The sequence below is a fragment of the Ahaetulla prasina genome, chromosome 3 (genome assembly GCF_028640845.1).
Source record: "Ahaetulla prasina isolate Xishuangbanna chromosome 3, ASM2864084v1, whole genome shotgun sequence".
NCBI classification, from domain to species: Eukaryota; Metazoa; Chordata; class Lepidosauria; order Squamata; family Colubridae; genus Ahaetulla; species Ahaetulla prasina.
Genome location: NC_080541.1, coordinates 220603051 through 220617368, shown reverse-complemented (window position 1 = coordinate 220617368; position 14318 = coordinate 220603051). Strand labels below are relative to the sequence as shown.

Below are 14318 nucleotides of genomic sequence, written 5' to 3'. Positions count from 1 at the left end.
TAGGCTCTCAGTGTACATAAAAGAAAATGCAATCACATGACCACAGGAAGAAGCAGCCATTGGCGCTTCAAAGCCAATAGGAGAAGAAGCCGTAGAACTTGGGGGTGGAGTTAAAAGAAAGATCAACCTAGAATCCCTACGGACTTTCACTTGTGGCTATGTAGGGATTCTAGGCTGAACCCTCTTTTAACTCCACCCCACATTTTGCCATTCCTTCTCCTCAGGTTGTAAATACATTTTGGGGGGGGAGGAGGCAGTCTGTGTAACTTTGGTCACTACATGCTCCAAAAATGAACAAGCATATTACTATCATCGGGGGGGGGGGTAGATTCTACCGGTTTAGACCGGTTCGGGCAAACCAGTAGTTCTGACGATCAGCTGGGAGCGAACCGGTTTGCTCCAATGATCAGGTTGGCCCGCCCGCTCACCCGTGAATTTTACTTACCTTTATGTTCTCAGCTGATTGGCGCCACAGAGTGGATTGCTGCACCTCAGCTGTGTTACTCCCAAGTAGTAACACAGAAGGTTAGTATTTGCAAAACTGTGCACGTGCAATCGCGCGTGATCACCCGAACCAGTTGTTAAACCGGCAGCATCCCCATCACTGCTACCATCACCCCTGCCCCTAGCCAAAACAGATGGGTATCAAGTGTGATCGTCCATTCATTTATTGCTGTGATCCCAGATCAGAACAGGAATGAAAAATAATAAGAAAGAAAAGAGAAAGAAAAAATAACAACAAAGGAAAGGGACCCAAAGGAGATAAGATGGAACCAAAATTCAAAATAAGAGCTTAATTTTCTTTTTCTGAGTTTAAAAAGAAAGCATGGCTAAAGTCGCCTTGACTGCTAATAGTTGGGCTCAAATCTATGAAAAGATAGTTCAGCTGATCCGTAGAATTTTTATATTTATACCTGGGAACTGATGAATGTTTGCAAATCTTCGCTTTTAACAAAATCCACAACAACCCAACCTATCCAGGACAAACATCAAATTAACCCAAGGAGCTCTACTCACAGCAGCGTTAACAGAACCCACATGAAATATTACAAAGGAAGAACCTTTGCAAATCTGAGTAGGGTTTAAAATTGAAGAAGCGAGAATGACCCTGAATTTCGTCAGCGGCTGCTTTTAAGCAGCCTTTTCAAGCATAAAGAGAAGGATCTTCGGACAATTCGCATCTTACAGCTCCCTCTGCTGGCATTTGCAAACAAGATTTGCTTTTTGCTCATTTCCACTTAGATGCATTGTAACTGACCACCGACACCCAGATATAATTCTGTCTGAAATCAGCAAATGGGTTGTTTCTCTTTCTTCATATCTTCCCATGGGACACCTAAACATCAATCAATCAATCAGTCGGAAGCTGTCCTCCTGAGCCCCATTTTCAACCCAGATTCTTCCATTCTTTGAGCAAAATAGAACCCAGAAAGATCTGTTGCGTTTAGCTGTTTAGCAGCTTATTAATAAAAGTTTCCTCATAATTATTATTTATTAATCATTTATTAATAATAACCTAACAATAAATTAATGCATTGATATTAATTTATTAATAAATAATTAATTATAATAATGCTTTATTAATAATCTTGTTAAAAAAAAGAGACTGGACAAACATTTGTCTGAAATGATACAGGGGCTCCTGCTCAAGAAGGGGGTTGGACTAGAAGACCTCTGAGGCCCCCTTCCAGCTCTATTATTTTGTGTTCTATGTTCTCTGAAATAAGACTCCAGTAAATAGGAACAGTATAATTACAAGCCACAATATTTCACGTTTGATGGGGGGAAAAAACACCTCAACTTTTTATTAAAAGAACATTTGGCTTTGGTTGGATTCGTCTCCACTGTTTGGGCAAATGAAATTTGGCAAAAAACCAAAAGATATTCCATGTCCTGGCAATGAAATCTCCCATTTTCATGAGATAAATAGCTCTGGCTATTTATAATAGATAAATAGCCGGGATAGCTCTGGCTGTTAAGAGCCTGTTATTAGAACACAGTAGCCTGCAATTACTGCAGGTTCAAGCCCGGCCCAAGGTTGACTCAGCCTTCCATCCTTTATAAGATAGGTAAAATGAGGACCCAGATTGTTGGGGGGGCAATAAATTGACTTTGTAAAAAAAATTATACAAATAGAATGAGACTATTGCCTTATACACTGTAAGCCGCCCTGAGTCTTCGGAGAAGGGCGGGATATAAATGTAAAACAAACCAAAAAAAAAATCCATGCGTCCACAGGGGATGCTAAAAAAGGGGCTTAAATGAGGTAATTATTCAATAGCTGCAAAGGGCGCAACTGAGGCAGGAGTGGGAGGCCTGTGTTCTAAGCAGCTTTAGCCCACGTGGCGAGGGATGCTGGGAAATGTAGTCTGGTGATAACTACAGGACCATCGGCCGCCCAGTGAATGAACTGTACAAATAGTTCAATGATGAAAATACTCTTCGGGATTAAAAAGACACTGGATCCAAGATATCTTTCCTCTTTTATAAACAGATCATACAACTTAACTCTTTGTCAAGTCACATTTTTTTCCCACCGACTGCAACATCACTGACCACTGCCGTTAGAGTCAGATGGAGAAACACAGAACGGCGTTGAAATCACGAACCAGCAAATAGAACAAGATGTTTTGGAACCAAATATGTAGATGCCATTTTTAGCCTTCAAGTACAGAGAGATCAATATGACCTTCCTGGCAATATGTCTGGAAGACGCAAGGTTCTTTTGACATTACAACAGAACAGTGATGGCAAACCTATGGCAAGCATGCCGGAAGTGGCACGCAGAGCCATCTTTCAGGGCACGTGAACTATCGCCCGTCGCTCTTCCGGGTTTCGGCGTGCCGGCCAGCTGGTCTTCACACGCTCAGGAAGGCCAGAAACCAGAAAAGCAGCTCCCCGGTGTGTATGCGCACGCCGGAAAGATGATCTTCTGGTTTCCAGTGCACGCATGCGCGCTGGCCAGCTGGTTTTCACACGCGCATCGTGCCAGAAACCAGAAAACCAGGTGGCCACTGTGCATGCGCATACCGGAAACCGGAAGATTATCTTCCCGGCGTGCACATGCGCACTGGGTGCCAACACTGCAATAGAATCTCTTGCTGTTTAGAAAACTGAAAAGCTCATTGAACCTAGCTTCCAAATATCTGTAAACTTGGTTTCTCTTATTCCAACAATTGATAAAACACAAGAGGGTTGCATTTTTAACACCCCGCTAATTTTTCATCCTGAACTAATATAAGCACCGATAAGAAACCAGAAATCCTGTAAGAATGAAAAATCTTAAGCTAAAGAAGCTTTTGTAGATGTATCGGATAACATCTGCCCATACTTCAAATCTAATAGACCAAGTTGGGTTGCAGAAGGTTGACTTGGAGATGCAACTCACAAATCCAAAGTTCTCGTCTCTTTGATTTCTAACAACCTTCTCTTTCATACGAACTTTGAACCTGGATGAAATTGTTCTTACAGCAATCAGAAGGACCACTCTGGCGGGACATTCGCTGGACTTTTCATGATGTTCAGATCTATTAGACTTCCCAGGAGGAAACCCAAGATAGCTGCTTCTGTCTCGCTCATGATGTCAGAGGAAGACGAGAACAAGGAGCTGCCTTATTGGATAAGATATGGATTGCAGTCCTACAACTGTAGGACTTTGCAGAATCTGCTCACTCACTCTCCATCAGGTTGTTGTTGTTGTTGTTTCTGAGACAAGGTCTTTCAGACCTGCTGATCTAGGGCCACCATTGTTGACAATGGGCTTGGCCACTGGGGGTGACAAGAGTCGTAATTTAAAACATCTGAAGGACTTCAGGTTATGAAAAACTGATGGGTTATATATTGTTGGTAATTGACCAGTCCTCCACCCCATTGTTTTTTAAGAGAACTGGTCCATCATTATCGTACAGGTGTACTTATGTGTTCCTAATTGTATTACGGGTATGGGTGTTCTCACCTCTACGTAGGTACAACTAGAACGATATGCCAATAATTCATGGGTTTGCAAGATTTTGCAGGAGGAGGCTCAAGGGGAGCAGGGGACTTTGCTGACCTCAGTGGAAATCTGATGAATTCCTTTTGTTCATTGCGTGAGGATTCTACAAGCAGAGCTTTGACATGTATACATCACTTGAGAAGCAGAGCTAAACTATTGTGAGTTCTACCTACGCATCCAAAGAAAACAAAAGGAAGAAAACCCACCATCCAGGGGGTTTTTAAATTATAGAACAAGCAGCTCACACTAAGCCTGGGATTTTTGTGTGTGTTTGTCTGTAGAACACTCACAATGACGACCTCAAAACTTCCCAAAAGAGGATTCAAACATACGTTCGAATTCTATACGTTTTTGCGGTAGTCCAGGGGATCATCATGAATGTTGGAAAAAATAATTGTGTGTGTGTGTGTGTGTTTGTGGTGGGAGGGGGTATGGGTGAATCCTTGCATTTCCTCTCACGCAGGAAAATAACCAGGAGCAAGCTCTACCTCCTGGTTGCATATTTTGGGAGCGTGTGCCACGATATAATAACATTTTTGCTACAAAAGACACTGCAGCCAGAGTCAGCATATTTAAACTGATCCTAAGGTCATCTCACACAATGGACTCTGGTCTATATGGACCCAGATATATTGGATTTCTATAATTCCCAACTAGAACAGCCAACATGGGTCTAATGTTGGCTAGAACAGGGGTCTCCAACCGTGACAACTTTAAGACTTGCGGACTTCAACTCCCAGAATTCCTCAGCCAGCTTTGCTGGCTGAGGAACTCTGGGAGTTGAAGTCCGCAAGTCTTAAAGTTGCCAAGGTTGGAGACCCCTGGGCTAGAACACCAATATGTAGCGGTGGGGAGAACTCCCTTTGGGATAATGGAGGAATAGCACCTAACCAGAGAGGTGAAATGTACTGTACACCAATTGTCTGGGAGGAGAAGATTAGCAGAGGGCTATTAAATCTGGAGCTAACTGGTTAACGCATGGAATTTCATCCTTCCAAAGCTAGTATGTTTTTTCCTGGAATTCTCCTGTTCGTTTTCTCCATTCTGAAATCTTGAGGCTCCCCTCCAAGTCTGCGGAGGTGTTTATAAATCGGTGTAGGCTGGATCCAGGTCCATCCTGTGAGCTTTTCCAAAGATGAGGAACGTGGAAAGTCCAAGGGCATTCACGGCGGCCACGAGATTGAAAACAGAGACCCAGGAGCCTGTGTTTTCGATGAGGTGTCCAGCTAGGTACACGCAAATCACACCTGGGCGCAGAGAGAAAACACAAAAGTGAGTGTGCTGTCCAAGGGTGAAATGTAAAATTTGTTATTACTGGTTCTGTGGGCGTGGCTTGGTGGTGATGGGTAATGTGACTGGGTGGGCGTGGTCAATTTTTTTTTTTTACATTTAAAAGCATTTTTTCTACAACCTCTTTGGCCAAAGAAGTTCTGGAAAAAACGCTTTTAAAAGGCTCCTCTGGCGATCCCAGCTGAGTTGCCTGATCATCAGAGGGTTTTAAAAGCATTTTTACAACCTCTTCAGCCAAAGAGGTTGTAAAAAAAATGCTTTTAAAAGCCTCTGATGATCCCAGCTGAGCCACGCGACCATCAGAGGCTTTATTTTTTACTTTTAAAAGCATTTTTTCAGCCGAAGAAAAAAATGCTTTTAAAAGTTAAAAAAACCCAAACCTCTGATGACCACGCAGCTCAGCTGGGTATGGGGGGGGGAGGGATTTTTGCTACTGGTTCTCCAAACCACCCACCACCATCGCTACCGGATCGGGCAATCTGGTGCGAACTGGGAGCATTTCACCCCTGGTGCGCTCTCTCTCTCTCTCTCTCTCTCTCCCCCACTCCCCCCACCCCTCCCTCTCTCTCTCTCTCTTTTAACAGTGTTGTTTCAAGCCAGAAATTCTAACTTCGGGCTATTTCGTTGACAACCAACGTCTAGATTACTACAACTCGCTCCACCTGGGGCTCCCCTTGGAGACTACTCAGAAATGGCCACCAGTGCAGAATATAATTGCTCACCCATTAATGCAGGGGTGTCAAACTCGATTTCATTGAGGGACACATCAGGGTTGGGTTTGACCTCAGCGGGGCGTGGGGGGCCATGGCCAGGGTGGGTGCGGCCAGCTCGGCATCACTCGTGTCGGGGGCGCCTGTGGTGGCCCAAGTGAAAAGCCCGCGAAAACGGGCTCCGAAGCTCCATTTTTGGCTGCAGTGGCCTCCTGCAACCCTCTGCCAGCGAAAACTGAGCTCGTTTTCATGTCCCTCATGAGCTCTCTTTTCACTGGCAGAAGCACCATGGGCCAGTCCTTCATTGTTTCCAGGGCAGCCACACGGGCCAGATTTAAGCACCCCACGGGGCCGGATCCAGCCCCCGGGCCTTGAGTTTGACACCCCTTCATTAACACGAGAAGTCTAACATTGTCTCATCATCACAGCAGTACCACGAGAGTTGGAGGATGGTTTGTGGTTTGTTTCTGGGTACAATTCAGGGTGCTGATTACAGCTGATAAAAGTTTGGGGGAGTTGGTTATCTTCAGAACAGGGGTGTTGTGTCTGCGGGCCCCGAGCCGGGCTTCCTGGCAGAGAGTGACTCGGAGAGTGAGGGGGAAGAGCCGACAGGGCTTCCCTCTGCAGAAACGACAGGGCTTCCCTCTGCAGAAACTTCCTCTCTGGCTCCGCGCCAGATTCCAGAGGTAGGCCAGGTGGAGGAGGAGGAGCTGACACAGCCTCTTTCCCCTGACCCCTCCTTCCCCCTGGCAACGCCCCAAGAGCCAGCTGAGGAGGATCAATCGTGGCTAGGTGCAAGGCAGCGATGCCGAATGAAGCGTGTGCAGCAAAAGAAAGGAAGGGGCCGGTCCAGGGAGTGCTGAGTCACGGAGCCACACCCCACAGGGTATAAGGGCCTCTGGTGGCTCAGACTGCTAAGACAGTCTGTTATTAACAGCAGCTGCCTGCAATTACTGCAGGTTCAAGTCCCACCAGGCCCAAGGTTGACTCAGCCTTTCATCCTTTATAAGGTAGGTAAAACGAGGACCCAGATTGTTGGGGGCAATAAAGTTGACTTTGTATATAATATACAAATGGATGAAGTCTATTGCTTAACATAGTGTAAGCCGCCCTGAGTCTTCAGAGAAGGACGGGATATAAATGCAAATAAATAAAAAATAAAAAATAAATAAAAGTTGGTGGAGCTGCCTTTGGGCTGCGTGACGGACAGAAACTGACTTTTGGAAACTTCGGTTGCTTTATTGCGAGACTCAGGAATTGGCTTTTCGGACTTCTGTTTACTTCTGAACTCTGGGTTGCTTTAGCAACAGACCGCAGTAGCATTGCAGAGATAAGGAGGACTTGGCAGGCAATCGCAGGTTCGTTGCCAGAGCTGATATCTGTAGCAAGAATAAATTGCTGGCAAATACAGTCAGCTCGTGTGTCTTCTGGGGGGGGGGGCTGAGGGGGGGACAGAATAAGGGGTCCCCAACCTTGGCAACTTTAAGCCTGAGGACTTCAATTCCCAGAGTTCCCCAGTCAGCTTTGGGGAGTTGAAGTCCTCCAGGCTTAAAGTTGCCAAGGTTGGAGACCCCTGTTCTAGAACAAGGCTTCCCAATCTTGGCCATTTTAAGACCTGTGGACTTCAACTCCCAGAATTTCCCTGCCAGCATACTAATAATGGGATGTACAGCCAATAAAAGGGGGAAGTAAAAAAATATTAAAGGGGTTTAATAATAATATTGCTGACATACCCTATGGGTTAATATACATACACATTAGGCAAAAATAAAATAAAATCCCCCTTAGTAGCCCGTTTGTTATTTCCTAGCTGTGGACTGAAATCTAATTCCATAGTCCAACCAGTTGGTCCTGGGGATACAGGTATAGCTGAGAAGCAATTAAGGGAATGATGGATTGTTTGAAACACCAGAATAACCTACCTAGTAAAGCTCCACCTGTGTTTGCCACACCTGAAGAAAGATAAAGAAAGAAGGTGAGGTGTAAATTCAAAAAGTATTTGATGTCCTTCCAGTCTAATATCTCACCAGAGGGCAGGACAAGAAGCAACAGATGGAAACTAACCAAGGAGAGAAGCAACCTGGAATTAAGGCTTAAGTAAGTTTCTTAGTTAGAAACTTACTAACAGTGAGGACAATTAATCAGTGGAACAGAAGTTGCCTTCAGATGTTGTGGGTGCTTCATCACTGGGGTTTTTAAAGAAGAGACTGGACAGCCATTTGTCTGAAATGCTATAGAATCTCCTGCTTGAGCAGAGGGTTGGGCTAGAAGATATTCAAGGTCTTCTTGGATTGATTAAAAGCATCTTGTTTTCACAGTTGCCTTTTTATGGTACCTGTCTCTATAGATAGAGATAGTTAATGATAGATAGATAATGATGGATGGATAGATGGATGGATGGATGGATGGATAGATAGATAAGTTGACTTTGTATATAATATACAAATGGATGAAGACTATTGCTTAACATAGTGTAAGCCGCCCTGAGTCTTCGGGGAAGGGCTGGATATAAATGCAGATAAAAAAATAAAATAAAATAAAATAAAATAAAATAAAAGTTGGTGGAGCTGCCTTTGGGCTGCGTGACGGACAGAAACTGACTTTTGGAAACTTGGTTGCTTTATTGCGAGACTCAGGAATTGGCTTTTCGGACTTCTGTTTACTTCTGAACTCTGGGTTGCTTTAGCAACAGACCGCAGTAGCATTGCAGAGATAAGGAGGACTTGGCAGGCAATCGCAGGTTCGTTGCCAGAGCTGATATCTGTAGCAAGAATAAATTGCTGGCAAATACAGTCAGCTCGTGTGTCTTCTGGGGCTGAGGGGGACAGAATAAGGGGTCCCCAACCTTGGCAACTTTAAGCCTGGAGGACTTCAATTCCCAGAGTTCCCCAGTCAGCTTTGGGAGTTGAAGTCCTCCAGGCTTAAAGTTGCCAAGGTTGGAGACCCCTGTTCTAGAACAAGGCTTCCCAATCTTGGCCATTTTAAGACCTGTGGACTTCAACTCCCAGAATTTCCCTGCCAGCATACTAATAATGGGATGTACAGCCAATAAAAGGGGGAAGTAAAAAAATATTAAAGGGGTTTAATAATAATATTGCTGACATACCCTATGGGTTAATATACATACACATTAGGCAAAAATAAAATAAAATCCCCCTTAGTAGCCCGTTTGTTATTTCCTAGCTGTGGACTGAAATCTAATTCCATAGTCCAACCAGTTGGTCCTGGGGATACAGGTATAGCTGAGAAGCAATTAAGGGAATGATGGATTGTTTGAAACACCAGAATAACCTACCTAGTAAAGCTCCACCTGTGTTTGCCACACCTGAAGAAAGATAAAGAAAGAAGGTGAGGTGTAAATTCAAAAAGTATTTGATGTCCTTCCAGTCTAATATCTCACCAGAGGGCAGGACAAGAAGCAACAGATGGAAACTAACCAAGGAGAGAAGCAACCTGGAATTAAGGCTTAAGTAAGTTTCTTAGTTAGAAACTTACTAACAGTGAGGACAATTAATCAGTGGAACAGAAGTTGCCTTCAGATGTTGTGGGTGCTTCATCACTGGGGTTTTTAAAGAAGAGACTGGACAGCCATTTGTCTGAAATGCTATAGAATCTCCTGCTTGAGCAGAGGGTTGGGCTAGAAGATATTCAAGGTCTTCTTGGATTGATTAAAAGCATCTTGTTTTCACAGTTGCCTTTTTATGGTACCTGTCTCTATAGATAGAGATAGTTAATGATAGATAGATAATGATGGATGGATAGATGGATGGATGGATGGATGGATAGATAGATAAGTTGACTTTGTATATAATATACAAATGGATGAAGACTATTGCTTGACATAGTGTAAGCCGCCCTGAGTCTTCGGAGAAGGGCGGGATATAAATGCAAATAATAATAAAAAAAAAAAGATAGATAATCAGAGATAGGATAGAGAGAGAGAGAGAGATTAACCAGCAGAACAACTTGCCTCCAGAAGTTCCATAATTGTTACCAGGAAAACTATATGGACACAACCGTAAAGTTATCAGGAATTCCCTGCTTGGCTTGATATATATCTTATAATAGAAATATTTCTTTTCTCACCAAACAATAAACCAGCACATGAAGGAGCCAGATCTTGAATATTGACTGAGATGCCACTGTAGAAAAAAAAATAAAAATAAAGATGACTTACAACCAAAACTCAATTAGCAGTTAAATTGGAAGCATTTGAAATGAGTTAAAAATTTTGATTATTGCGTTTGTAGGCCTATGGGTTGAGTATCTTTGTAGCAGGAAGTAGCTTTCCTTAACTCAAAGAAAGATTAATCTCCAGCTGTAAGGATACAAATAGCCCTGAGACCTTTTGATATTCCCTAGGCCATCGCTGATAATCTATACTACTAAAACCCCTCTTTTCTGTTTGTCTGTTTGTCACCTTCAATTGGGTGAAATCAGCAGTGAAGTTTGCTACCGGTTCTGTGAGTCTGCTACCAAGCGTGCGCTTTGTGTGCGCCTGCACACCTGAGCCGCACCCATGTAGCGCTAAATAAGGAATATTTTGAAGCCTTCCAGGTCTGCAAAGGTAAGTAGAAGAGTGATGGGGGGGTGGAATCCGCTGTGCCACGCAATTTGGATTAGCTGGAAAGCAGGAAATCCGACGATTCTAGCTAATATAAATCACGCATCACAGCTGATCGTCGCCCAGCTGATCGTTGGAAATACCAGTTCGCCCGAGCCGGTAGCATTTTTTACTACAGGTTCTCCTGAACCGGTCAGAACTGGTAGCATTTCACCCCTGGGTGTAATGGTGCATGATAGGGCAACAATTTTTGAATCAAAGTATCTCAAATGGGCTAGCTTAAAGGATCCAAAAACTAGGATCCATTGGTCCCTTGGGATTTTCAAAGATCTTCAGACCATGTCCTGCCCCTGTCGGAGTCTGAATCTGAACGGGAAGAGGAACAGCTGACAGAGAGTGAGAGACTGGATCCGTTGGCTGTGGAAGAAACTGGGGAAGTGCAAAGTCAGGCTGGGCAGAGCAGGGGAGAGGTAGAACAAGGGAGAGGGGGTTCAGATGAAGACCAAGGCCTACCCCGTCCTCATCCTAGGCAGCGCGGGGAAGAATGGAGAAGACAGCAACGTGGGTTGTGTGGCTTACGAGGGAGGAAAGGGACCAGATTCTCTTTACAAGGCACAGCTGCTGCTGGGGTTTAAAAGGAAAGGCAAATGGGAGGGGCGTTTGTCAGGAACAAACACTGAGTTTATCTGGTGTTTATCTGAATCCTAGCATCCTCCCAACGGGCTTGATTTACTGCCGTGCTACTTTACTTGTGGAATTCCTTATTTTGCTTGCCCTGCCGGATTAATTACCTTGTCTTGCCTTTGGATTTTTTGTTTTCTGCTTACAACGTTTGGGACTGAAGTATGGCCAGCCAAAGACTATTACAGGTTGGTGGAAGAGCTCTCTCCAGGCCGGAGAATTGAAAGGGACATTGTGGGCACAGTTGGTGATAATAGAGGGACTCATATCGGTTCTCTGGCTGTGTTGCCTTTGTGTCACGCAGGCCAGTTGTATTAAGAAAATTGTAGCCAATGCAGCTGTGGTCATGTGGTTGTGATTTGTGACACACCCTGTTGGCTTTCCACAAAGAAGCACAACGGGGAAGCAGGAAGTCGGAGCTCGCTCCTGCTGCCAAGGTTTTTTTGCCCGCTCAAGATCAGAAAGATCTTCGGTTTAGGTAAGGTTATATCTCTAAAATGATGATCCAACAAGTCACCAGTTGTCCAGTGTTTGCTGAAATTCAGAGGCCTGGTTGCCTGTCCCTTGGTAGGACAAAAACTTAGAGCCCTAAATTCCTGCTTCATGCATCTAAACTTTACTTACTTAGAAGTTGTGGTGCTTACCTGTGGTTGAAAGTTTGTAGTCCAATGCTGGCTGAGGCGAAGGCCACTGCTTGGCAAAAGCTGGTGGAGTAACCTATCCCCAAGGCAAAAATACTGGATACCCCAGAGCCGATGACCTCGAAGGAAATCAAAAGACAGAAATTTGGTTTAATGTATTGTTTTATTATTTACAGTACGCATTTCCCCTAAGCTTATACGCTGTTTCACTCATGTCTGATTCTAAGCACACCTCTGGAACTGGAGTAAGCTTAAATTGAACATAAGATAAATATTTTATTTATTTATTTTATTTATTTTTATACTTTTATACCGCACCATCTCCCGTAGGACTCAGGGCGGTTCACAGGCATATTAAAAATACAACAATAATAAATAAGCAATTTAAAACCCAATTAAAACAAAATATTATAATAGCCAAATCACTAAAACGGTGAAAAACGGTTAAAACCCATTAAAATTAACTAAAAATATTTTATTCTTAGGCTAGTCCAGCTCGCTGAAATAATAAAGTCTTCAGTTCACGCCTGAAGGTCCGGAGGTCAGAGAATTGCCGTAACCCTGGAGGAAGCTCGTTCCACAGGGCCGGTGCTGCCAAAGAGAAGGCCCTCCCCCTGGGGGTCGCCAACCTACATTGCTTGGTCAACGGCACCCGGAGGAGGCCCGCTCTGTGGGAGCGCACAGGTCGTTGGGAGGCTATCGGCGGCAGAAGGCGGTCTCGTAGATATCCCGGTCCTAAGCCATGGAGCGCTTTAAAGATGGTAACCAGAACCTTGAATTGCACCCGGAAGGCTACCGGCAGCCAGTGTAGGCCGCGCAGGATGGGTGTTATATGGGAGCAACGCGGTGCTCCCTCTATCACCCGCGCGGCCGCATTCTGGACTAACTGGAGCCTCCGGGTGCTCTTCAAGGGGAGCAACTTGGGGAGCAAGTTGGGGAGGAACTTGGGCCAGATCTGGAATCTTGGGAAGACTCTGATGGATGCTCTGCGTCGGACGCAGAGATAGAGTCAGGGCTGTCTGACATTTCCCAGCCACTGAAAAAGCAGCTGCCTTTGGAGGCTGACGTGAGTGAGGAGAAAGAACAGCTGGGGCCTGTTCCAGATGCACCTATGTGCAGAGCTGTTAGGAGAGGTGAGCAACAGAGGACAAGGAGTTGATTCGGCAAGCAAAGCACATGTGGATGCTGAATGGCCCTTCCCTGGTTGGGAGAAGGAAAGAAGGAAAGGGGAGTGGTTGTCATAGGAGACAACAGTTTGTATTTCTGAAGATTTGTCTCATTGTGTTTCGTGCCACAAAGACCGCTTGCCAGAACTTAATTTGCAGCCTTTCGGATGGGAGCTCACAGCCTCGCAATTATCCCAAGAGGTAAATAAAGAGGGTTTTTTTCGTGACCAGGAGTCTGTTTCTTGCTTCTGCGAAGGCTGAGTCAGAACATCCAGCAAGTATTATCCAGAGGAGATTACAATACAGGTAGACCTGAATTTACAACCACAATTGAGCCCAGATTTCTGTTGCATCCCTATCATTGGCAGCCATAAATATATCGCTTTTCGTTCTTTCTCTGTAACAATATTGGAATATTTTTCTCCCCTTACCTGCATAAACTTGCGAGCGGTGATGGGTTTGCACCCTGAAAGCAGAAAGACAAACAATCAGTTGATCAGGACAGATCTATTTGCCATTGCTGGGGGGGGGGGGAATTTGCCAGTTATTTTGGTTAAAAATCCACCACACAATATTGAAACAGGCATTTTAATTTTTTTTTTTTTAATAAAGCACACACTTTTAAAGTTGGGTTGAAAACTTTAATCAGGAGTATTTCTTTTCCATTTTTGAAAAAAACCAATTGATTGATCACGTGCCGTTACGTCAGGGTTGATTCTTAGCGACCACATAAATAGATTTTGTCACAGATGATTTAAAAACAATAAGGAATACAATTCGGGCAGATAATGCAAGAATCAGAGCCGTCAATCTCTAACTGAAGATATGGTTGCTTTAAAGAGCTCTTGAGAGGGGTCAGATATATAAGACCTGAGTATTTTCAGGTATCGGTATGGAACTGCATTGGAAGTGTTGCAAAATTAAAAACCATGTATAATTGTCTGCCTTTCGTCATATCCTACCCCTACTTCCTCACCCCAGTTAGAAGCAACACTTGGCACACTTCGAAGTATGAAGTGCCCAAGAAGTAAATACCGTATTAAGGAGAGAAACCTTAAACCACTGCAGATCAACTCTACTGTTTCCCAACCCGGAACAGTGACAGCATTTCACTGTCGTGTTGTGAATGGACAACTCAGAATTAAAGGAACAAAGAATAAAATACCTTGACTGATACATTGATCGGAGAGGAATCCAGCAAACAAACTGGTTGGAATTGCCACCAGCCAAGGAATTACATTAAAAATCCAACCCTGGAAAAAAGATACCGCA

General features: G+C 44.2%; 1 protein-coding gene across 2 annotated transcripts in view; it reads right to left on the bottom strand.

Moving 5' to 3' along the window:
* Positions 1–4775: 4775 nt before the first annotated feature.
* SLC17A9 (solute carrier family 17 member 9) overlaps positions 4776–14318 on the bottom strand; it is a 56309-nt gene continuing 46766 nt past the window's right edge. Inside the window, exons 8-13 of one of the 2 annotated variants that reach the window (XM_058178134.1) lie at positions 14212–14299; positions 13478–13512; positions 11884–11999; positions 10081–10136; positions 9290–9319; positions 4776–5241 (exon numbers count right to left, since the gene is read on the bottom strand). In XM_058178134.1, coding sequence (XP_058034117.1) covers positions 5078–5241; positions 9290–9319; positions 10081–10136; positions 11884–11999; positions 13478–13512; positions 14212–14299 — 489 coding nt within the window. In that variant the 3' untranslated portion in view covers positions 4776–5077. Of the gene's footprint in view, positions 5242–7916; positions 7947–9289; positions 9320–10080; positions 10137–11883; positions 12000–13477; positions 13513–14211; positions 14300–14318 lie in introns of both variants that reach the window. The other variant, XM_058178136.1, reaches the window with a different exon arrangement.